This window comes from Acanthopagrus latus, chromosome 6 (genome assembly GCF_904848185.1).
Source record: "Acanthopagrus latus isolate v.2019 chromosome 6, fAcaLat1.1, whole genome shotgun sequence".
Lineage (NCBI taxonomy): Eukaryota > Metazoa > Chordata > Actinopteri > Spariformes > Sparidae > Acanthopagrus > Acanthopagrus latus.
This window is the reverse complement of record NC_051044.1, coordinates 24,428,583-24,454,140: the sequence shown is the minus strand read 5'-3', so window position 1 is coordinate 24,454,140 and position 25,558 is coordinate 24,428,583. Positions and strand designations below refer to the sequence as shown.

Here is a 25,558-nt window from a genome sequence, read left to right as displayed (position 1 = left end):
GAGTTAGATATTCAAATGCATTGTGTTCTTTTTTTCCCTTTTGAAGTCTCAAAGTGCTGCCTTGGATTTTTTTTTTTTTTTTTTTTTTTCTGATTTCTGTGGATTTTCTCTTGGGTGGAAGTGCAAAACTTCCTTATTCGGCTGTAAAGTTTAATGAAGGGGTACAAGATAGGGATGTGGCAACCACCCAAACATTGTGCAGGTGTGTTTTGCAGATAAAGTTAGAGTAGAACACACTGTAGGGAGGGGAAATAAAGAAAGGAGATAAAGGCTGAAACAGATCATACGCAGAACAAGCTATGTGATGGCACATACCGATAAAAAGCTGGTGAGACAGAGCCACATTCACCTTTGTGTGCTTTTTTCCCCTATTTTTTTAATGCAACGAATGGCACAAATCCCAGCATGTCAGGCAATATGAGATAAAAAGCAGTCAGAGATCTCTCACTTGCTAGCAGACATACATGTTTACGGTGACAGTTTTCAAATCTTCGAGGGATATGTTTCGTCTCCATTTCCTGCATTTATCTGCACCGCTCAATAGAAACTGTTTTTTTTTTTTTTTTTCTATCCACTCTCATGTTCAGCTCTTGTTGAACATACTGTGATAGAATCTCAGTGATGATAATGGAAAGGATCATCAGTATGTTTTTATCATGCTACTTCCTAGACAATGCAACTATGGGGGGGAGCATTAATCAAAAATGACGTGAGTCACTGACCGACCCATCTTAAGAGGGCTCCTGAGAAAATTAAAGTGCATTATGTATGTTATGTCAAATACGTCTGTCTTGTGTTGCTGAGATATCCGCTATAGTTAGCATACTAACAAGCTAGCCCCAGCCAAGTAACACCACAAGTTCACAGTCTGGACCACTAACTGCACAGCTAACTAAGCTAAGCTGGTGATTCGTTGCACCGTATTTGCTGGAGTGACTTTGCTTCAACAGGTGGCCAAGTTCATACATAGCTCACTTTTTAGCACATCTGGATCTGTGGGGGGAAATGACACAATTTCTTCCAACTTCAGTTTTTCAGTGAAACATTATGTTGCCTTTTATATACTCATACATGGGAAGTAAACAGTTTCCTTCAAACACTAATTCAACGTCCAGTTGAATCTAAATTGCACCGTGCACACAGGGAACGACTGCAATTGAAACGTGGACTATGCAGGGCCTGACTCAGGGTTTAAGAACTGTTGACTAATCATAGAACAACAACAGAGGATTTAGATCAAAGATGTTCCTAATGAACCCAACCTGATAAATGTATTCTACATAACACCACATTTGAATATGTGCAAATTAGGCTGGTGAAAGATGAATTCATTCATTAATTTGGCTTTAGAGTTTTCGCACAGAAACTTCAGTACTTTATTATGAGTGTAATATATGTACATATATAGAATTCTCATATGTGAAATATATTTATGCATACATATACACACAAATATGTACATATATGTATGTATTCACATATACAAATTTTAATGGTATTTCTATAAACCTACATGGTCTACAAATATTAATTACATATATATTTTTAACATGTATTGCCGCAGCATATAATACCATATAAGTATTTGTGTATAAATGCACATTTTACAATGTGTATTTTCATGTATACCCATAGTATATCCTCGATACTCAGAGAATGCTATGCAGTAATCGTATATTACCTTACAGGAAACACACATATAGGCACCATTTCCGTACAGGGTATGGTGCACAGCAGCTACCCATTATATCTCACAGCCAGGCCCAGTTGTATTCCTCACTTTGCTTCCCACTTTGTGATTGCATGTTCTTCCTGTGTTCATGCTGATTTCCACCCACAGTCCAGACGTGTAGGTCAGAAGAATTAATGAATGCAAACTGCCTGGAGGTGTGAAGGTGGGATTTTTCTCCCGCTTCTGTGTTACTCTTGTGTTGGACCGTAATCGATCAAGGTCCCTCTCCCTGCCTTTCTCGATGAACGTGAACTCCGTGCACCTGCGATGTGATACAACAAAGTGTGAAGCGTATTACCGTCACACATATGGCACAGAGACGCTGCAGTCTCCTCTCGGCTCAAAGCCTGTAGTGCAAAAGGAGAACGGTGATTCAAGAATGCACGATTTAAAAAAATATACATTTATACACATTCGGTATACAGATGTTCAGCTAAACACCAGGCCCTCTCGTAACAGAGCTGCCAAGGAAAAAGGCTGTGTGACGGCTGAGCTTTCCGAGGGGCTGAAACACACGTGTCACTTAGAATTCAGCGGTGTCACAGCTCGGACCGAGCCAGTGCAGACAAATATTGGTTTTGTGTCAAAAAGCTACTTGAAAGTTGGATGTGTTAATCTTCCTGCTAATGGCCCGGCAAAGGCCTCCTTATTATTCCGGCCCCAGCCTCCCTCTACTGAGGGTGTCTCCACAAGGTTAATTAGTGGAGGGTCCCCCGAGGTTCTCCACGCGATGTGGGCTTAGGATAGTGGAGGTGCCTCTACACAAACAAGGTTAATGGAGCCTCAGATAACTCCTTCCTTCTTTTCCCTTCATCCACACGGAGAGTGTTACTGTGCCTTAGTTATTCATCTGCCTTTAAGGTGGAGGGGCTGGCTGCCTTGGGGGTTTGAACTGTGGGTATAGGCTATTGAGATGACATTCACATCTGCTTACGGTCATTGCATTATTTAAGTAATACTTCACTTGGCGATGGGAAATGGCAGTATGGTAAATAACCAACTGCTATTTCCAGCTCTATTATGTGATGAAAACCGAGAAGTTTAATCATCGCGTGTCAGCGTGCAGAAACAGCAAGAGCAGAAAACATTTTCGCTACTAAAAAATGCATTTGGATATCATTTCGCCAGGAAAACCATTTTAGGGACTATCATCCATCAATGATCTTGCCGTGTAGCAGCTTTTCTGATGTAGGCAATAATGTCCTATTGAGCTAATCTCGAGCCCATGGGTGTATCTGTCATCATTTCCCACGAGAGAGGGGCGGTAACACAAGGCTTAAATCAAAGAAATAACTCCGGGAGAGAGAGCGGGGCCCTGCAAAGGTCACTGTGTCACAAATGACTTTGCATCAAGAGTCACACTCTGAATCACACCCTTGAATAAAGTGTGTCTTTGAGCCATTCCCTCGGGCATGTGGTTGAGTAAGCTGCACCTTGCCCACTATGCCTCACCCCACCCTCCTCCTCCTCCCCCCGTGACCCCCGTCAGCAGCGACATGATTTATCGCACCAGCATCCCCTTCAGCACCATCCTGATTGTTTGATTTCTCGATTGACATTTACGACCATCCCACCTGCATGCATTTTTCATGCTCGACCGGGGACGGCGAGCGTGCATCCACCGATCATGAAAAACACTCAAATAAAGAGAGAGAGAGCGGGAGAGAGAGAGAGGGGGGAAAAAAGACACATAACATCTCTCATAGCGTGCCTGGAGCTTCATGTGCAACAATCATGTTTACTTTATGTTCCATGAGTTCAGAGGCTGGCCGACGCACCCCCGTCTGTCTCTGCGCATCTTCTTGTCCATGTGAAGATATCGCCTTCAGAGGGAAAGGGATGAGAGGCACCCCGCTGCCTTTTTGAGGTCACAGGCAAGGAGGGCGGCGACATGCTGGAGGTTTATAAGGGGAATGAAAGGCAGCAGAGGAGCAGCTAAAAGTTTTAAAGCATGACCCAGTCCCCCTTTGGTGACGAAGGTGGCTCAGCGTGTGCTGAGAGGCTTGTGAGGGAATCTGGCTCCTCTTACTCTCTCATATGCACATCTAAGCACTTTGCCAGGCCTCCGCTGGCCTCCACCCCGTGTTTGTTTGTGTGGGGGTATTTGTGTGTGTTTTCTGTGTTTATCAGGTGCGGTGTTTTGCTTTGTTTGGGTTATGAATTCCGTGCCCCCCCCCAGTGCAGCGTGCCACGCTGTGTGTGATGCTGAAGCCTGGAGGAAAAAAATATGAAAATAAAAAACGGACGTCTATCGAAGCCAACTGTCGTGAAGTTTGTTCGAGAAAGCCACCGGACTCCCTCCCCTCTGCAGTGCAGCTAAACACTCAGATGAATACGAGCTGCGTGATATCTCTATATGGTATCATCTGTAAAGATGCAGTGAGGAGCCCACCAATGGTTCGCCGTGCATCAGCTCACATGCATACATGATTAACAGATCAATCACCTCCATGAGTGCTTCTCTCATGTGATATCATAATATTATGTCTCCCCCCTGCTTTGATCAGAGCTGGTTATTTCCATCCAGGGAACCGCTGCAAAAACCTGCAGGAGCATCACACACTTGTAGGCCCATCACTTCACAAGCCCTGTTTGATGCATCTGTCTACAAGCATGGAGACCCACTGACTATGTTATTCCACAGCACATTAATGGAGGGCCTCCAGCTGAGTGCGGCTGTCAGACATCTGGGGGAGAGAGATAGCTAAGATGTGGCAGCTCCTGTCGCTGTATTGATTCACTCTCCGGCGCTGACATTCAGAGCACACACGAGCCAAGCTTTGACAATCTTATGTTCTTGTGCTGGTACGGATTTCACGGTGGAAAAGAGTGAAAGTTAGTGCAGGGTGATGCGAAGCTACGGCAGCCGACACTGGGGGAAAGTCATCCGCGCGCTGCTTCTGGAGCGCAAAAAAAAAATGTTTACTGGGTCATAATCTGTCCAAACTCTTCGGGAGCGAATGGGAGGATGAAAGGAAGGGCTCGGCCTCATACATATGCATGGCTGTGACATTGTGAACTCTGAGGGTTAGCACAGAAAACGATGACTAATTATGTTTGCCGTCTGTCATATCAAAAGATGTGCTGAGCAGGGGGTGGCAGTGACCGTCCCCACTGCAGCCCATCGCTTTCACTTTCTGTCTTTGTCCGCGTGCTCTCCGCCACTCTCAGGTCTCCGCGGCGTCCTTCTTGCCTATTTTAATTTCCCTGTCAGGCAGTCTGCTTGCTGTCTGTGCAACTAAGCTGCGAGATTCCTCGCTTGTTGACTCAGCAGTTAAGTGCATTAATTCCCCATCTCTCGAACTCATTTGGTATTCCGTGGGATAGAAAACAAAACTGTTCTCTGGGTGGGTAATGCCACATAAATCTATATGTAAACATATCATAAAACAGAGTCTAAAACTGTAGCTTTGAGCAGATTCGCGGCGCTGTTACGAAGCCAAATTGCCACCTTCAGACTCTGCATGCCGCTGATGTGCTCTCATTCTTGCATGCGCCGCCGTACTTTTGGCCTCAGTGCATCGTATACATTTATTCACAGAGGTCAAACCAGTAGGTTGGTGCTTGGACATGTCTGGTGGAATAAAATGAAATGGATCTATCTGCATTCAGTCCGAGAAAAAGGGTCATTAAAGTGTCCAGACCTTCTTTTAAGAGAGAAGAGAGAGAGAGAGAGAGAGAGAGAGAGAGAGAGAGAGAGAGAGTGTGTGTGTGTGTGTGTGTGTGTGTGTGTGTGTGTGTGTGTGTGTGTGTGAGAGAGAGAGACAGACAGACGGTGAAGCAAAAGCCTTTCAGATGCTGGTGAATTCTCCTTTCTCCTCTCTGGTGATCTTCTATGCTGTCCAGCCAGTCACGTTAATTAGATGGGCAGAAACCTCGCTGTCATTGTGTCAATGACTTTTGAAGAGGGCCCTGCAGTCAGGAGGACCGACCGTGCCGAATTCTCTTTTTGAACCCGCATCTGGGAAATGTGGTTAACAGGCAGGTCAGGGAAAAGACGGCGTGCGGAGGGGAAGAGGCGAGAAACAAAAGAGACGCGGGGAGAACAACAGAGGGCGAGCAAGGAGTGGAGGCATCACGGCGAGCGGAAACAGAAGCAGAGCGAGAGACACCTGAGACAGAGGAGGAGGAAAAGGAGAGGGCGACGGCAGATGAACAGAGGCCGACAGTGTGGTCCAGACTGAAGGTGTCAGCCCCAAGCTGTGAGCTCCGTGTGGGCTGTTAGCCGAGCGCCCCGCTGTTATTCAAGTGCGAGGGAGGGGTCAGCGCTGACCGCATGGCCTGCTGGGAGCTGCGGCTGTCTGTCTCTGCTATTCTGACGGCTTGCAGCTCAGTGAGCGGAAGCTGACAATGAATTACGGAGAGAAACCTCAAATTAGTTTCTCTGCCTCCACGTTTCCCTCAGGGGAGGCGAGCAGAAGGAAGAAGAGATGGGATGTGCAACGTTATTATTACCCACAGGGCAATTAAGAGTGTAGGGAAATTAACCAGAGAGTATGATGAAAATGTTTGCATTCTAGTGTAACTTGTCACATGATTTTGGAGGCTAATATCAGACATCTTGATTTTCACACTTACAGTAACGTAGTCTTCCCACACATTGTGCATGTTTTTCGTGGTGAGATACGGTCTTTTCAGTTTGAGCCTTACTCTCTTGTATCATAATATATTTGTGTATTATGTATGTTGTCTGAATAGCTTCTTTTTTCTGTGCTATTTGATAATTGGTTAAAAAAGGTGTGGCTGGTGTTGTTTTCACCTTGTGAGTCTCTGTGTATTTGTGTGTGTCAGTTCTTCGTCATGGCAAAATGTGGTCCCATTGATCTGATTTATAAGGGTCAGTACTTAATTTATCATTTAATCCATGTTTCGTTGTTTTGACAATAAACCTCTGTTCTTTCTTACTTTTAAAAAAAAGAGTTTATTAAATTGATAAATGTAATAAAAGGAAAAATAGGGGATGTACAATATAATAACCATTTGTCTTACCGGCATTTTAATGATAATTGTTGACATGCACTTTAAACGTCTGCCTGAGCTGTGATGACACTGCAGATGACTGCTCCTGGCTATTGTGTGTAGTTGAGATCGAAATAAAGGCTGAGTTTGAATAAAAATGACAACTCAGTAATGTAATAATGTAGTAATGAGTAATGAGCGTGCACGGGTGGGAACGTCAGGATATGGATGGGTGCTGTGGCGGGTATGATCCAATCGCAAGATGATCTCTAGTTTTAATTCTCCCGTGTCTCTTTTTTCATATCCCTGCTGATGAATACCTCTCTAAGGCAGGATTCACGGCAATATATCTTAAAAGGGGGCGATGCACGTAAGCGAAAGGATACATACAGCAGGTAAAATCTAAATATTACGTAATCTAATTGTGCTATTGGAAAAAAAAACCCAAAACTAACAGCTGATGTTTGGCAGTGGCTTGATAACGCTCTGTCCAAATTCTTAAAGCTGCTGTAAGTGTTAGTAACAGTTAACAATCCTGCCCCTCTTTCTGTACTACATGAATGCGCTGCACTAATTGCCAGACATAGCACCACAGTAGGATCCCGCTCTCTGCAAATCAATAACCTCTTTGCGGAGTTCTCTGTCCTGATTGGATGAAGTGTGCATGGATACCAGAATGTGTTTTTTCTATGTTACAGCACGAGCAGGAGGAGGAGTGACTGACATGGGTTACTGACCCAACACTATATGACAGTGCTTACTGTTGTAATATAGAGCTGTTTAACACTTATATTAATTAAAAAATATATATATATATCACTTACAGCAGCTTTAAGTTTTAAGTCTGGTGTTCAGAGTGTTGACTTTTACTCTTGGATTTAAACTCTGTTTTAATGAACCACTCAAAGCAAGTACAACAACTCAATACCAAATTGGTGTAATTTACTAACTGTTATGATCTTAAGAATGTTTTTTTTCCCACTCCATTCATTCTGAAAATGAGCATACAGCCGACAAAAGCAATCATGATTTTTGGGTATGAGACAATATAAAGTTATCCAAAATATCACTGTAGCATCTTTGTGAGGTGTTCACCAAAAACCGTCAGCAAAGTGCTTTGTGAAGAAGAAAAAGCTGCACTATGCTGTTTGTATTCCAGCAGAATAATGACATGATTGCTATCGCTGCGGAACAAAAACAGAGTTTTTGTTCTGCGAGACAGGACAACATCCAAAATGAGAAAAGTTGAATTGCATTAGTAAAGGCCATTGATATTCTGACAGGCCTGTCTGAATATCAGTTCCCTCAAGAGGAGAAAATGCCCCTGGTGTGGCAAAGGAAAAGAAAAGAAACAAAAGCCTGAGAATGTTCAAGTGAATCATCTTTTAGTCACTCTGCTTGCTTTGGCTCTTAGTGAATTCTTCGACTTTAGTTGAGCGCGCCACTCTTCACCAACACAAAGAGAGAGGGCAGGCATTTTATGCATTCGACAGGGTTTGTTGACATACCAGAGTATTATGCCAGTGCAGCACTTTTCACTTCATTTGTGCTCTTACTATGGTTCGTCTTGAAAGGACGGCATGCGTCAAAAGAATATTTCACTGTGTGGAACATGGATCACTGACTATGAGAAGCTGTCGCTCCCAAGAAGGGGGTTAAGAGCAAAAATATCAAATAAACATGAGATAAATTCCCTCCCAGCTGACATTAAAGGGGTTTACATTTGCACATATCAAAACTTTCTCAAGGTTTTACAATGTAGATTGAGGTATTTGACCATAACGGGGGCTTGCAAAAAAAAAAGATCCCTTGGATGTAGCTGTTCATCATCGTCGCCTCCCCTCCGTCTTGTCCTCCCCAGCCTGCTGACACTGATGGTTTCTAAGTGAGTATCTCATCCCTCTCTCTCTCCCCCTCTGTCATAATCACTGCTCTTTATGATCGGTTTGCCCTCTCTGCCCTTTCAAGATGCGGCATGTAATGAGGGCTCTGGAGGACTGTGTGAGTGGGCTATTTAGCTATTCAGACAAGATCAGCTCACACATCCCACGCTCTTTAACTCGGCTCCGTACCAATACCGCTCAGCTGAGCACAGTGATTGTTTGTCCCTCTCACAAGGTCACATACTGGATGGGGCAGCTCAGACATTCAAAATCCATGTTCTTTCAGTGCCTACTCAGGTCATGTCAATCACGTGATTGGAATGAGCAGCTCTATTCACTCTATCCCCCTGACAAATAAAAAGATGTAAAGATGCAGTTTTACATGAGTTTAAAGGCATGAAAGACAGCGCAGAGCTCCAATTTTGTCATCTAAATACAGTGAAAGTATCAAAATGCCTAATTTATTGAGAAATGCACGGAGCTCTCCTTCAGCAACTGTGTCACTGTGTGAATGAGCTGTTAGGACTTCTGTATTGATGTGATGTGGCAACTGTACAGAGCCACGTCACCAGCACAGCAGGGGTTGCCAAACTGGCAGAGCTGATGTGGAAATGCGGCAGGCGGGGCCTGCTCTGCTCAGGCCTGTGAGAGCTGACCAATGAGGGCAGACTGAGCTTAAGAGACATGCACTCACATGGTATGTTCAGGCAGACTCTGACTCAGCTGATGTAGGTGGTGTTTCAGGCAACATACCTCTCCCTAAGGTATGAGTGTCAACAAGCTAGCAGCTGTTATCTTTTCTTTAGCTGGGATTTAACCATTTAAATGCTAGGGTTTGCGCAACAAGTTACCCCAACATATTTTGCAGGGGCACCCCCACTGTGTCCTAGGTTTAGCCCCACCTAAGATATATGTAATTGGTTTAAAGAAATACAAACAAACCCAAGTGTTTTTCCCACTGGACGAGAATGATAATTGGTGCAGCCAGACCTGTCTTTATTTCTGAAACAGCACTGTGGAGATAGGTCTGGCTATACCGGACATAGTAGAGGGTGAGCAGAGGTGCTGCAGCAATGGACACTGTGAAAAAAAAAAAATGAATATTTGAGTATTTAAATACACCAGATAAAACTATGAACCTGAAAAGAGCATGATGAGCGACTTGTAAAGGGTCACTTCCCCTCAATTAGAGAAACTCCAACAAAGAACAAGTTAGAAAGATGTCGGCCTACAGGCTTCACTGTCAAATGAATGAATTGAAGAATGAAGGAATATCTAATGTTTTGTTCTTGTCTTATCTTATCTCACATTATTCCGCAAAACACCAACATTCCTACATATAATCCCACAAACACTGGGTTGCAGGTAACATTCAGCTAAGAACAATGTACTTATACTTATGTACATCTTATACTTACAGACTTGGACTTACCTCCATAAATACGAATTCAATTTGATAAAAGCATTACTTCAACCATTCTGTATGGGTCTAGTCAGTCACATCAATGAGCAATGAAACAAAAACATCACATGTATACCCACTGACATATTACAGCACATGTTGGCTTAATGAACATTTAAACATACACAGACAATCTAATATTTAGTCTTTATAAAATCTCACAAGATGTCAACAATGATAAACACAGTAACTGACAGGAATCCAAACAAACCTAATCATGATACTGAAACATTAACAAGAAAAGCCTATATTCACCATTCAACCCCTGTAAGCATGCATTATTCATACATAAGTAATACTTAATCCACTCAATATTTTAAATGTTTTATTTTCTGCAATTCATTTCATCCTCTTGTTCCGAGCTTCAGATCAGTTTTCACCATTCGCTGTGATCTATTTTTAAGCAAAAATGATTGATTGCATTCATGTCTGCCAAGAGTTCCTGCGTTATAAAAAGTACCTTTTTTTTTCCTCATGAAGATTTAAATAAACATAAAAATTAGAAAATTGAAAATTCAGAGAATTATGGATTTGAAAAGCCTATTGTGAATCAAACATCATTTCCTGGATCTTTTATTGTAGCTCGAAATGAAAAAGTAGACCTTGACCATCATTTTATGCATTTTCTGATTTTAACAAGGCCAGATATTCCACTTCACTTTTGGTGGGGACGATAAACAGAAAACAGTCTCAGCAGAAAATTCCTGAAATGGACACCAAAGGTGCTGCCAAAAGAACCCTTATACTACAGAGGAAATGCTGTTTACCATGCGTACAATTAAACTGTACTAGATAGTGAAAGATAGAATAGAATAGATGTTTATTGTCATTATTTCAGAAACAACAAAACACAGATATCAGCTCTTTGTTTGACAATATAAATATCAATATAAATAGGTATTAAAAAAAATTATACAAATCACAACATATACAACAATAATGAAATATATACAACAATAGGAAAAAGGGGGTTTAATGGGGTTTAGGGTTTTACCAGTATGTAAAGTACCAATATTTTGGCTCAGATTCAACTGTGAGGTAACAGGCAGAACAAAATGCAGTCCTAACTATAAGTGTGTTTTATTTATTAAGGTAGAGGTAAATTAGGTTCAATGTTTGTAAATGTGACACCTCAGAATATTTTATAAGGAGAGTCCTGGGAATTTTGTAGCTGTGCTTGTGTTGACAGAACCATTTGTTTTTAACGAGACCTCAGGACATCTACAGCGGTGTCTGTGGCCACCTAAACAGGGAGCTATTTCAAGCAAAACAGTGTTTTTCTAACCAAACCAAGCATTTTTTTGTGCTTTGTCCCAAAAGAAAAATAGCACCTTTCTTAAAAGTTAACCTTTGCAAAACATCCAATTACCATGGTCAACCAGCACCACCACACTCAGAGAAGGTCCACAGGCAGGTGTGTGAGGTGCAGGTCACACATCTTTAATCAGCACAACTGTTTTTCATTGCATACATGTTCAAATAATGTGTTTTCACTGATTATATTGAAGATATTGAGAGGGAAAAATTTCTCTTTTTTCCCAGAAAGGGGGGTCTGGACTCCGTGACTCCCACCCATGGATTTGAGGGGAGTTTTTGCAGGTTGTGCATAGATTTTAGAGGTACAAATACTTCACTGGACTAAGCAGACTAGCTTTAAACTACAACTACTACCGCCACTTTTGACCGCAAGATAAGATCTTTATTAATCTGTCAGCAGAGAAATACATTTGTTACAACAGCTTATCAGTCACAGGCAGAGGGAAAAGAACAACTGTGACTGAGTTACAGATAAGAATGTATAACACAACAGCAAGACAAAAAGAGAATAAACTAAAGATAAGGTGAAAAAAATGCTGATAATGATTATGATAACAATAACGATTGTGATAATAACAATAACTACAACAATAATGATAATAATAACAATTAAAGTAGTAATAGTAAATAATAAAAATAATAAGAATATACTCACTATGTCATTAACTGTACAGTTTAGATCATAAGTATAGTAAACGCACAGTGAACTGTGTGTGACGTGGTGCTTCTGTTCTAAGCCCCGCCCCCGTTTGCCGTTTGACCTATGAACGGCTCTGTGTTAACTCGCACATGCTCGCGACGTCATCCCTCTTTGGTCTTCCGTGTCAACATGGCGGCTTCCATGGCATCCCAGGCTGCAGCAAGAGGACTGAGGACAGCGACCTCTAAGAACATACTCCTCGACAAACTCAAGGTTTTCTTGCAGCCTACATTACAGTGAACGCGGTGCTCACCTCTCACGGGTGGTTTCTGCTGTCGCGTGTCCGTTGTCATCGCCTCGGGGAGCTGTCAGTGTAGCCGCGCGGCTAGCAGGCTAGCATGTGAGAGCAGAGGGAGGTTTGACAGATCAAAGTTGAAGAGTGTGACAGGCAGCCCGCTGCTGATGTAACCGAGAATATGTCCGTGCTGCTGTACAGTTGTAATCACTCTTGAAGGATAAGTCAGCCATTGAACAGGAGCTTTACTGAGGACAACCTTGCTAAAGATCTGAGCGTTTATCTGCCACTTTGACAGTAACCTGACATGTTTGTCTGTGTGTGGATACGTGATATTTTTAAAGGTTTATAAGCTGTGAACTGGCAAATCGTTAAAACGGTGCAAAATCCCTATGAATGTTAGTTGGGGTTCTACAATATATAGTATGTGTGTAGTTTTAATACCTCTACAGCAGACTGTGTGTGCACTTGGTCCAGTATTAATGGACTGGATAAAACGTCAATACGGCAATATGTTGGCATATCGTGTGATGAAAATGTATCGTTTTTGTACTTTGCCTTTATTAAGATTATTTTGCGATGTGTTGTTAGATGATTTCCTGCAGCGCACTGATTATTACAGAATCTCACAGTATTGTGACTTAATCTGTGATTACCTAATATTAACATGTCCACAGCTTAGTGCTAAAGCAAAGTTAGGCAGAAATACCTGAACGCTGCCACCAGTACTGCGGCTGTTCCAGATAAGAACACAGTAAAATGTTTAACTTGTGTACTTTGATCCTCCAGTGTCTGTTTGTGAGCTGTGAACCCCAGCGCACAGAGTTTATCCGATTAGGTCTGTCTCTGTACACAAGAGAAAATGATTGCGGTTACATTCTCATCCTTTTTGCAAACAAAGCATTCGGCCTTAATGATTAAAAAAAAAAAGAAGAAGAAGAAGAATGGAACAAATATACTGCCAAATCAACTGAAGGGAATCAGAAGTAAAGCCCCCTGATCCATGTTGTCTAACAAACAAGTGCACTTTTAAGAAAGCAGAGCTGTGTTTTGTGTATTAAATGCCAGATGTCAGCACAATCTCATTATTGATTAATCTGCCAATTATTTTCATAATGAATTGTTTGTTCTGCAAAATGTCAAAAAATGCGAAAACTTTTAATCACAATTACCCGCTGCCCAAAGTGACATTAATTGGTATTTTTGTCAAACCAGCAGTCCAAAACCCAAAGACTCTTCATGAATATCAATAAGCAATACATTCTTATATTTATGAAGCTGGGCCCAGCACTTGTTAGACATTTCCTCTTGGAAACTTAAATTAATTGTATCTCTATTCTCTCTATCAACATCAGCTCAGGATATGAGCACCACCCCAGTTTGACATGTTTTTTCTTGGCCAGGATCTGAGATCCAGTCTTTGTTGGAATCCTGTCGGTATAAATATTTGTGACACTCGGACAGATGTCCTTAGGAAAAGGACAGAGCAGGAACCTGTTGGTAGTGTAAACACTGTTCCAGTCAAGTCGACATGCACTGTTTGGCACTGTGTTAGCAGTACAGTTGGCAATCTCGTGTCATGTTTACTTTTTCATGTCTGATTTTTGCCTGTTGCCCTGTTGGAGCCTTTTATCTTGATATGTGGATAAAGGTATAAAGTGAGCATAATAGGGGGATTTTGATAGCTGGTGTGCCTGAAACACAATGGTTTGCATGAAACACTGAACTGGAATAAAAGTGTTGTTTTTGATATTGCAAGCACTATTGAATTAAAACATTAAGTGATACTGACACCCCAAATGAGAATAAGATATCCCCAGTAATAGGAGTCAAGTTAATATGGTCATCAAGATGCAATCTAGGGCCCCTGCTGACTATTTTGTGATGCATTGTAGCTTTTTTTTAATCAGGAAAAAATGACAAATGCTTATTTTTATACATATTTCTGTCTGAACAGCAGTTAAAAAAAACTAAAACAAAAGACATTTACAATCTAATGCAACAGTGAAGACACTATGATGCTATCGAGGGTCGAGGCAGTCCATCACTAGGCTAGCTTACTTTAAATCCTGCATGCATGGTCATGTACACTGTTAACTACAGCAAAAATCAATTCCAACAAAGGTGGGAAATACCAACAACTTAATGACCTGAAGTAGTAACCATTCAATAGAGCAGCAGAGTGAAAATGTTAAGTGTCCAACACCGGGAATTAGACCTGAGACAATCAGAGAAACACGCATCCCACATTCTGTTGCTTTGTTCACTTGGTGCAGATAGACAGTTAAATATGAGAGATTGAAGCTGAGGTTTTAGTAGAGAGCAACAGTTTAGATGCTGCCTCTTGGTGGTACAAAGCAGAGATTACTACAAAATCTGATAACAGGAAAGGGGCTGAAGGCACTGAAAAGTACTGAATTTGACCTTTAACGCAAGTAAGACAAATTGACACCAGGTTTGGCAGTTTGTAATTTAAAACCCTGACTGAATGTGTAGCAGATTTCAGTGCAGGTCAAACAGCTGAGGGAATTTCTTCTTGAAGAATGACAACAATTTGTATTCCTTAAATCACTGTTCAGGACGTGTATGAAAGCTGCTCTGAAGTCAGAGCTGATTAGACCTGATTAGGTGGCTGAGAGGAATTTTTTTTAGGATTGTGGCAGTTAACGGATAAGATAATAACTATTATTAAGCACAAATTACAAGGACTGTGCAGCTTTAGGGGTCATGTAAAATGCATCTAAAACTGTCGAGACGTTACACACCTGCATTAGAAATTAACTTTATCCATTTAGATTTAAAGGGTTGTTACATATAAAATTAAAGAATTTTGAAAAGCAGTAGTGGATAATAACAAACGCTTATATAACGCCCGTATAAATGTATAACATTATTGTGATATCAGTCATGTATATATATTTATTGTGTTGAATTATCCTCTTGTGTGTAAGTTGTATTTTCCAGCTTTGCTTTGCAACACCTACTCTGTATTCTCATGTTCATGCATCACCTGCATGTATGCGAGACTCCATGCAATCTGCAACAATCTGGAGGTCTGTCAGCGAAATGTATTGTTGTCAGCGGTGTGCAGAATGTAGTGTAATTCCACAAAAGCTAAATGCTTTCAAAATGTATAATCTCACATTTACTGGTTTTTGTACCAGCTTCTCTTCAATTACTTGTACTACTCTCCCTCACTCTCTCCCTCTCGCTCTCACTCAGAGCCAGGTGATAAGAGTAATGATGAAGGATTCTCTCTGGTCTGTAGCACAGTATCAGAGCCTGAACGGATTGACAGCCAGGTATCTCTACAATAAAAATCAAATCAGCTCTGACAGTGTGCCAGCTAAGCTGAGGAATTCAATTTGCGATGATTTGTCAACAACAATGCAGAGGACATCCCAATATTCAGATGGTTGGCTCCAGGATGCTCTTAAAAGGGGAGTGGGATGTTGTGTGTGTGTGTGTGTGTGTTGTTTTTTTTTTTTTCTCTCTCTGCTCTCTCCTTCTCCCTCTCTCTTTTTCTCCCTCTCTCTCATAAATCAAATCTCCTGAATTCTTGTCTGCACAGCGAGATAATCCTCAGGCTGTTTTTCACTGTCGTTGCACAGTGGTGAATTTGTAAACGTTTGCTACGTTTAAAAAAAAAAATAAAAAATAAAAAATTGTAAGGTGTGCCTGCTTAGTATTAACCTAGCAGTGTCAAAACCCAGCGTGGTTTGAAGGGAAACACTGGGAAGAGAGGTGGCTCAATGAGACTGGGTCCTGAATATTTTACAGTGGGGGGTGGAGAGCCCTCTGCTTGCAACGACTTCTTTTGCTGGAACTTCAAACGACGGGCGGCTTCCCCATCTGTCTCAGCAAGAACACATTTACATTTCCTCCCCGCAAGGGATACTGCAGGACGAAGTTAGCTCTAACTGGATTTGAATATCGCTTCACCAAGGTTAATAGCCATTTCTGTAGCTGGTGAGGTGCTTAGGCTTTTTCAATAATTTAGAAGGGCTGCAGTCATTAGGAAATGTTGGCAGCCTCTGAAATGGGGAATGCACTGAGTGAATGCACTCCTATCAGCTTAACTTGTGCTGTTGATCTTGTGCGGCTAATGAGGAAAAAGTGAGGCCGAGGCTGAAAATCAGTTGGAAAAACAATGTCAGTGATTGCTGACAGCTGTAATTTAGCGAAAGTGCAGAATTTTGAAGATTTCGCTCAGCTGTCATACATGATTATTCATCATCTTCGAAACGAGACCTTCAAACATATCGTAAGTGTGATTTGGGCTTCATTTGTGAGTTTGCCCGGGGCCGCCCCCCCTGTGAACGTTGTTTAGAGGGCGTCGGTCTGGCAGCCTGAGCCCGTCTGAGTGAGTTTGTGACGGAGTAAGAAGGCTGCTACAATATGTGGCAATAAAGACAGCAGAGATGGAGCTACCCTAAAGTGTCTCCTCACAACTGACATTAAACTTGCATAGCCCCAGACACTTTTCCTGGATGTCAGAGTTTGACCCTGCAGTTTTTTCCTCCCAGAGACACTGTTTCCATGATAATTTTGAAAGTTCTGAGAACATTTGCATAAAACTTAGTTCGCACTTTTCAGAGACCCGACTTGGACACGTCAAGTCACATGATAACAGCAGTTAATCACTCCTGTAGTGCCATTGATTTGCCATGGTTGAGTTTGCAATTCATGAATGTGCCTCCGGGGTATTTGCCTGTAAACAAGTTGATATATGTGGACTTGAATGTACATCGGGGCTTTGGTGATACAGCCTATAAATAATATTTTAATATTTTATTGCAACACACTACATACATACATATACACACCTATCAGTCACAACATTTAGCCCACCTGCTTGATATTGTATGGGTTCCCCCTTGTAAAGCCAAAACAAGTCTGACGTGGAGACACGGTCAGAAGACTTCCGGGGGGCGTCCTGTGGTGTCTGCCCTCGCCATGAGGGGGTGTACTTGGCCTGCAGTGGTGTCTGGATGGGTGGTGTGTGTCAGCTGGGCACACGCATACATGTCAGGACCCAAGGTTACTTCACAGAACACTGCGTTGTAACGACATGATCAATGATACTGACATCACCTGTCAGGGGTTTTAATGTTGTGGCTGATCAGTGTATATTGACACTTTGAATTTTCCTCTAGAGCCCACAGAGATGCTCGATTGAACCTGACTGAGAGTCAGCTCAGTAACTTTTAATTTATTTTCTATGGATCTTTTAAACCCCCTTAATTTTCCATGGAATAGATAGAGTATATACTTTAAAATTTTTGACAAATTCACAAAACGCATACACACAGTTTTAGTAGAGACGAGTATTGCCACTTTCACAAGATAATAACCAAATGATCACCAGTGATGTAGTTACAATGAGTGAGTGGGTAAAGGGAAGTTAAAGAAAAACAAATAGAACGGTGAGTTCAGAAGATGACATCACTTTACTGTAATGCAGCCGTTAAATCCAGGAAAAGCTTTAAAACACGTCCCTATCATGATATAATGATATCCAACATCAAAGATGATGTATGGTCTCATATCTGGATAAGAATAATGATATATTGCCCTGCCTTAATGTATATGTCGGTGAACTTTGACACAATTGCACATCCTTGCATTGGCTTCTCATTATTACCGAGTTATCTTCCTCTGAGACTCGACACTTTGAACACTGACTCCCTAGTCCGCACACTCTCCTCTCTTATTAACTATGCTAATTACTGATATCCCTATCTGTAGAGACACAACAGTCAGGTTTTTCTCTCTTAAGCCTGTCTGTGGGAGATTAGACCTGCCCTGCCTAAAGACCTGCCAATGACGCAAATCTCACTGATCTAAATCCTGGAGCCACGCTCTGCTGCTCCCGCCTCTGTCTCTGCTCTACCGCTCTATTCCCCGCTCCCTAACAGACAGATGTCATTCCTCGTGCCGCGTTATGATGGCCCGGACACGACCTTGGCTTTTTAAGGAGCAAGGGCGCAGAAAGCAACAAGTGCGTGGCAGCAGTGATGAGAGCCAAAAAAGTACATCTTATGTTCCCCCACCTGTGACCGTACCTGATTTGTCTAATCTTTTTAAGCTGAATATTCATCGCGATTATTGGCATCATCAGAACGTGGTACGGGCATTAGGCAAGTCAAGATGAATAGATGCAAAAGCCTGGATGTACTCTGCAGTGATCAACCTGTGTTATGTTTGTGGGGATGAGTCATTACGCTTTTGATTAAACCAAATGGCAAAATGGCCTCATGTGTTACTCCCAGTATTACATCCCTGTTATCTTTGCCACTACCCCTCATCCAAATCTACGCTGGCCATACCCAATCTGCCATCAATACTCAATTACCTTATCAGTTAAAGGCGACCAGGCTCTCTGAGCTGACCCACCAATGCCTCACGAGGCATGCACTTGCCACATGGCTGGCTGTAAGTGGAGATGTGCCTGTGATTCACACCGCGCTGTTTATGCAGAAAATCCACATCAGCTCTGCTTCTTTGCCTCCTCTGTTTTCCTTTCGCTGTGTGTCACCCCACTCACGGCTTACTACACAGCGCTCGTCTAATTGCAAGACGGCCCGTATTTATGAGTTGCGACTAAGTAGCAAACTGCCACCTCATTAGCAGAAAAACATTCCGCCGCAATCAGTACGGCAATGATTTTGATAGTCGCTCTGAGTACTAGCTCCCTCTGATTCGGCCCGTGCTCACGGAAGTGGACACTATAAAGCTCCCCTTTAAATTCTCCCCGGATGGTTAGCTAAATGGATGGGGGATAAAAAAAAAAAAAAAAAGGCGAGTGCATAACCTGAATGGGAACAAATCAATTACATAGAATTGGTGAACTGGCAATCTGTTAATTTTCTTAAACATTTGATAATGCCCCTTAAGGAGCATTCTGGTTAATTAACTTGCAGTCATTTGTCGTCACTAATAAGGCAGTGTCATTTCAAAGGGGTTAGGGTCTGGCCATGACGAGTAATGAGGATTTTAACCTTAGCAGACATCTGGGGATACCGCTGTATAAAATGAGATATTCAGTGCCTTTGGAAGCAGTCGTTCGCCTGCTGTGCTCAAAAGATCTCCAATGTGGTCTATAATAGGTAAATGTTTAAATTCAATCTTGTCGAGGCCAGGTTGGCTATCAGATTAAGCGCTCTCATTAGTTACCATTCCTTGGATTTAATGGTATACTGTAAGGTTGGGCCGTGTCTGCTGCATTTGCATATGATGATGCCAGCAGTGAAACATCAGGATACACTGCAGTTTCTTGCTGTCGCTCTCACCAACTGATCTCACCCAGCTGAGAAAGCAGTCACCCCTCACCCTCCCCACATAGGTCCTTGTGCCGGGTTTAAAAGGTCTTCATACCCGCATTATACGTCCGTAACTTAGTTGTGTTGAAACTCGGAGGCATGAAACGAAGTTGGCTGGCTAGCTGTAATGAGAAAGATGCGAACAACAACAGCGCGATTGAGAGGAAAAAATGCAAATATGGGGAGGCGAAATGCCAAGCAGCAGAGTTCTTTCCAAAGAGAGTGGATCTGCGGTTGGGTTTCGCCTGCTGCCAAATGCTAGAGGAGAGGATGGGGGAAGAAGAGCAGTGCTTAGTTGGCCTGTTTTCTGTTGGGCAGGTAGATGTCATTGGTTAGCTTTAGTAAGCTTGTGCAAGTATGAGGTTTCCCCAGTGAGGCTGGGCCAACTTTCAATGTTTTGTTTACAAATCCTGCAAAGTAAACGTTTACTTTATCTTAAAAAGAAAAAAAACAAAAAAACAAACAACCCAGAACAGTTCCCTTTTTAAGAGGACAAATCCACCAAAACAAACCTGAAAGCACCAGAGGCATCAAATGCCAAATGTTTTAAATCTTGTTTGTTTAAAAAGAAAATGACAAAACATTTGCATAACATTTTTACATGTTCACTGTCTTAATTAAGTCTCTTGACATGCTAGCATTTGCTAATTATCACCGTGCACAAAGTGCAGCTAAGATCAACAGACAGACTTTGCCATCCATAGAGCAGCACGACTAGCGTGGCTAAAAATAGAGTCAGCTGTCTTCACTTGTCTTCACACGGCTTTTATGTGAAAAGTGCCTCAGTGCATCAGGTTTTAAGTTTTCCTAAAGGTCTGCTTTGTTTCAGTCTAACGCTCATGTTTCTGCTGCACCTTCTGCGGTGATTGTGCCTTTTGTTGTTCTTTTGTTTTTGTCGAGGAATTTAGGTAAAAATTTGCTAGAGCAGATTTTAATGGGAGTGGAACACCCTGTGGTCATTAGAAGGACAGACACTAGGAGGACCTTCAGAGTCCTAAAGTGATCTCAAAGGCCCCTCTGAACTCTTACTGACTGGTGTCCTGTAAGCTTCTTCTTCCTGGTCTTCTTAGAGGAGTGTCACGCGGGCCACATCAATAGTGATTTGCATTACTCATGAATATGCCTGCTTACAATGATGCCTTAGCCCCAGTCACTAGAAAAGCATCGGCTTTTCCTTTTTTTTTCCCTGGGATAGACTCTCTGGGAATGACATTTTGAGAGTTCCCCCTAATGGAGCTGCACTTTGTCCAGCCATTGAGACTTGTTAATGGTGATAGGCTCTGTGTGAGTGGCATAGTGTCTTTCGCTCAAGGTAAATCCTGAATCCCTTCCGTTCTCTCCTGCCTTAATGCAGCTCCTCACAGTGCTTCATCTGTATTCATAATTTATGAACTGGGGGGAAAAAAAAACTCTATAAAGTAATTTGTTACTTTTTTATTGACCTCTGAAGGGTGGTGAGTGATGAAGGATCTTGTTCAGGTGTCCTATAAGATATTGATTGGATCACGCAGCAGCAGCAGCAGCAGCAGCAGCAGCAGCGACGGTGGCGGCCACTTTGCATGTGTGTTCCACATCATCAATCAGAGCAGTTTTTCCCAGAAGGTCCGCTGCTGTACTCCATCCAGCAGAGTACTGGGTACCACAGGTCCTCACACCGATGTCAGTTACACAGAAAAACACAGTTTGAGAAAGCGCGGTAGGGCATGAATTTAGGATTTGTACTGGTATCAGAATCATCAACATATAAACAGTTTAATGCAATGAAAAATATTTTATACGCCTGATATTACAATGCTGCACAGCAAATATGTCCTTACTAATACAGTGTTAAGTTATCATTTCCCTGTTTGTTTGTTTTTTTTTGGTTTGTTTGGTTTTTGAAAAACAAAGAAAAAATCAAATTTTAAAAATAAAAAAAATATGTAGTTCTTGCAGTTCTTATTGTATTGGTTTGCATACCTGTTGATAAGGCTGCATGTAATAGTCATTATAGATGAATTTAATTTACAATTTTCTTGGTTACTCAAATAACTAATTGTACGAAATATTAGATATAATATAGATATAATATATAGATGACAAGAAAGATTGGTGGAACCAGTGATTTATGTATGTATTTTGGTTTGAAAAAAAAAAAAAATGACTTTTTCATTTTTTCAAATTTATTTAATTTTGTTTTACCAATGGATCAATCAACAGATCTTTTCAGCTCAGCAGGTAGTGATGTTGTGTGTAAAGTTTTCCTCACAAGTAACTACAACATATGAACAAAAAACATTTATGCAATCCTTTGGTCCATAATAGAAATGGATCACCAGTTAAAACATCCTTCTCCCGGGCAACCAGTGGCAGACAGTGAGGTGTATAAGGAACCAATGTAAACACGGATGGTTTCATTATTCTGTCTATTAGCTATTGATTCAACATTTACTTTATAATGATACACTGAAGCAGAAAATGTGTCTTTTGGCAGCTTATAATAGCAATAATTTTATGGATTATATGAACACCAGGACGCTTCACAAATGAGCAATCAAATTAATAACTGCAGTCATCTTTACCATAATGACTCGATGTATTCATAATTGATTACTATTGAAAATTAATTACCGCCTGTGTCACTTTTATGGCATTAATATAAGATGCCGTTGGCCGGATTGTTAAAACGACAGTGCTGACGTCCTCAGATAGATGGATTGTGTTCAGAGATAATGTTCCCTTAGTGTTGCCAACTGCCAGGGCAGAATCACATCTTCACTCACTATTGGCTGGATCCTGTCTGCCTTCACCTCCATTCAAGAAACAAATGCGTTCTTTGACCTGCGGTGTCAACCCTTTGAGTTTTTGAGTGACAGATTAACGAGCAGCGCAGCATTGACTGGCTGCTGTTTATGGGCCTGATCAAAGGTGATTGCCTGCTTTGTAACCTTCCCCTGTAAATTAAGGCTTATGGCTCTAATAAATTTCCATGGGATCCAGAGCCACTCTGTCAGATGGTGACTTTTTGACATTGTTCCACTCTTTCATAGTGATAAAGACAACTGCTTTAAATTAGCCCTAGGATATCGACTCCTTAAGTTTAACAGAAGGGCAAACGACAAAGTGGTGGCATGTGTCGAAATGACTTTGCAAAAGTGCCAAGATCAGACATCCCCTCACCACGATGACACTTCTCACAACAAGTGTGGTTTGACATTGTGCATGCTGCTCTCAACCAAACACGAGGCCGCACGGCCTTGTGCCGCGTAGGAGAAGTCCTGATGTTGCACGATGCTGCGCTGAATACCATATGGAGCAGCCGAAGAAGTGTTTTGGGAGTATTGTTGACGATACCAAGATTTTGACCTTCAGTGCTACTTGTGGATAAGTACAGCTGCGACAAGGACTTGGCAATCTGATGCAGCTGCTGCTGTAGCACTGTCTGCCCTCAGTGTCTTTGTATGAGGGCACAGCCACTCAGAGTGCTGTGTGACGAGAGCGCCAATATGGAGGCATAGTTTATTCAGTACATTTCCATGATTCAGATTTCTTTGTTCTTTATTTATTCATTTATTACTTGTAAATGTTTTTTAAATGTCAATTTGTTTTTTAGGAAATGTCTGTTGGGAGGTGATTATCTTTAGCCTTGTCTGATTTTTCCACCACAAAGAATACATGTTACATCATTTTTAATGCCGGTTTTGTTATACATTTTTACAAACACTTTTACGCTCTGTAAACATAATAACATGTTCTAGATGTCTAAAGATTAACATCCTTTTTTATAATTGAAAAAAAAAATGTTACTCCCAAAAATCCTCTCAATGGAATGTTACAGTTACATTTGAGTGTTATACACTACTGAATATCACCTGTAGGAGACAGTATAAGTGCAGTATACAGTATATGACTGTGGATGAGACTTCAAAAGTCAAAGGTTGTGTAACATTTTTGAACAGAGCTGTCAAGATTCTCCAAATCTGTGATTGGATTTTAATCTTTACTGACTTTATCTTGGTGTCTTTTTGCAGGTTGGGTTTAGACAAGTTCAAATAATATTTTACATACATGAAGATTTCAAGGTTCAACAAAAATACCACTTTTCTGGGATTCAAGAATAATCAACAAAAGCTAGAAACTGGTAGGGGAAAGTGAAAGGTGTTCACTTGCCCCTCCCTCATTACCACCACTGAGGTGCCATTGAGCAAGGCCCTTAACTCCAACCACTACAATGGAGCTGCTCATGGTACTGTGCAGCTTCCTGGTGCGAATGTGTAAATGTGTGATGGATCACTGCCTTCTTGGAAAAGAGAGCATCACTCTCATTCAATTCTCCCTGAAGAAATTTAGGTTAAAAAAAAAAAAAAGAAAAAGAAAAGGAAAGTTAGTTTTCTCAAATCAGTCCAGAGTCAAGCCTCCTCCCAAACAAGTCAATACAGGATCTCTGAAAAAAGAAAATAAACTACAACTCCAGTACCAGCCAGTTGTCTTCATTCAAGTGTCTGGAGGTACAGCTGCAGGCTACTGGTAAGCTAGGTGTGTGGTCTTTTTAAGCAGACACATGTAGGAAGGGATGGTAGAAATCCATAATCGGTAGCTTATATCCGTCTTTCTTTTGATTCACAATCAGAATTGTGATACTCCTATTCATGAACAAATATTGTTGCATGTCATATAACATATATATAATGGTTTTTTTCATGATTTGGACATTTTTTATTTAAATTTTGAAAAGAATACAGAAAATACTTTGTCTACCCTCTGCATGTCTTTGTGTGTACAAAAGTTACACACGAGTATAAGCTACATTAAAATAGCACAAGGACTATGTGAAGGACTGAGCCAGATATAAAGTGCTGGGTGGCTGTCCTTACTGATTAAGATATTTTATGGCAACGGGGACAAATGATGTTCTTTTCAGCACAGGGGACTCTGTACTGTTACCCTGAGGGCAGCAGCTGAAAGTGGTGATTTAATTAATCAAAAGCTAACCCATCAAAATGAAAACATATTGAACAACTCTCATTACACCGTGCTTTATTTAGGGTATCAAATGTTATTCCCCCCCCTTCTTACACCAGCTTGTTTTAATCTTGACTGACTGATAATGTAACTGGGTTGCACCTCGCTGTGAGCGTCCTCAAAGTTAAGACACTCCGATCAAAACATTAATCAAAAGAAACCGTTAAGATCTGTCTGAAAGTAGGACATTTTGTTTTTTGGCTCTAAAGAAAAAAGCACTTTTCTAAGAGGGTAGACAAAGTTGGTATCCGACCCTGCCACGGCGCGCGTGACATTTGGGGATCACTCGCTGAATGCCAAGACTCTTGCTGCAAGCCTGCTGAAAGCAAAATTCTTTCACGGAATAAGTGCTTCCTTAATATGGCCTCGGCTTCTTTCTCCCCCTGCCTGATTTGAATTCCGTTGTAAAGGATTTCGCTGTTGCCTCTGCATCAGAATGGAAACGCAGACACGGTGCAAAAAACTTGATGGAGACAATGATGGGCTGTTTTTGGGGCTGTGTCACATTAATACTGCACGTCTTCATGGGTTTGAGTCCTGGCATATTTTTACCTCCGGGATCTCCTGGAAAATGTGCGCGTCCCTGACCTAAGAGGGAATGCCAGGTACATGTTTTGTGGACCTTTTTGGAAAACAGCCTCCGGTGTTTTCACGTCAGCCAAGTGTTTCATCAGACGGGCTCATCTGAACAAAAAACTGCAAAGCAAAAGCAGACAGAGCTTCTTTGCTTATCCGTTCATACATCCTTGTAGCTAATGTTAGCTTGCATTTCCAATTATCTGCCTTTTTTTTTTTTCTATTTGTGTTTGAGGGCATCCTCCTGAGAAATCCTGACTACTTTTAATATGCGCGATGAATGAGACCTGTTCGCTTTCGCCTTGTTTCCTCCTCAGCTCCGTGCGGTATTTTAATAGAGAATAATGCTGTTTATCGTTGTCACCACTCGC

At 41.6% G+C, this 25,558-nt stretch overlaps 1 protein-coding gene across 1 annotated transcript in view; it reads left to right on the top strand.

Moving 5' to 3' along the window:
- The first annotated feature begins 12,116 nt into the window (after positions 1-12,116).
- Positions 12,117-25,558, top strand: part of suclg2 (succinate-CoA ligase GDP-forming subunit beta) — a 96,725-nt gene continuing 83,283 nt past the window's right edge. The window contains exon 1 of the mRNA XM_037101960.1: positions 12,117-12,266. Coding sequence (XP_036957855.1) covers positions 12,117-12,266 — 150 coding nt within the window. The remainder of the gene's footprint in view (positions 12,267-25,558) is intronic.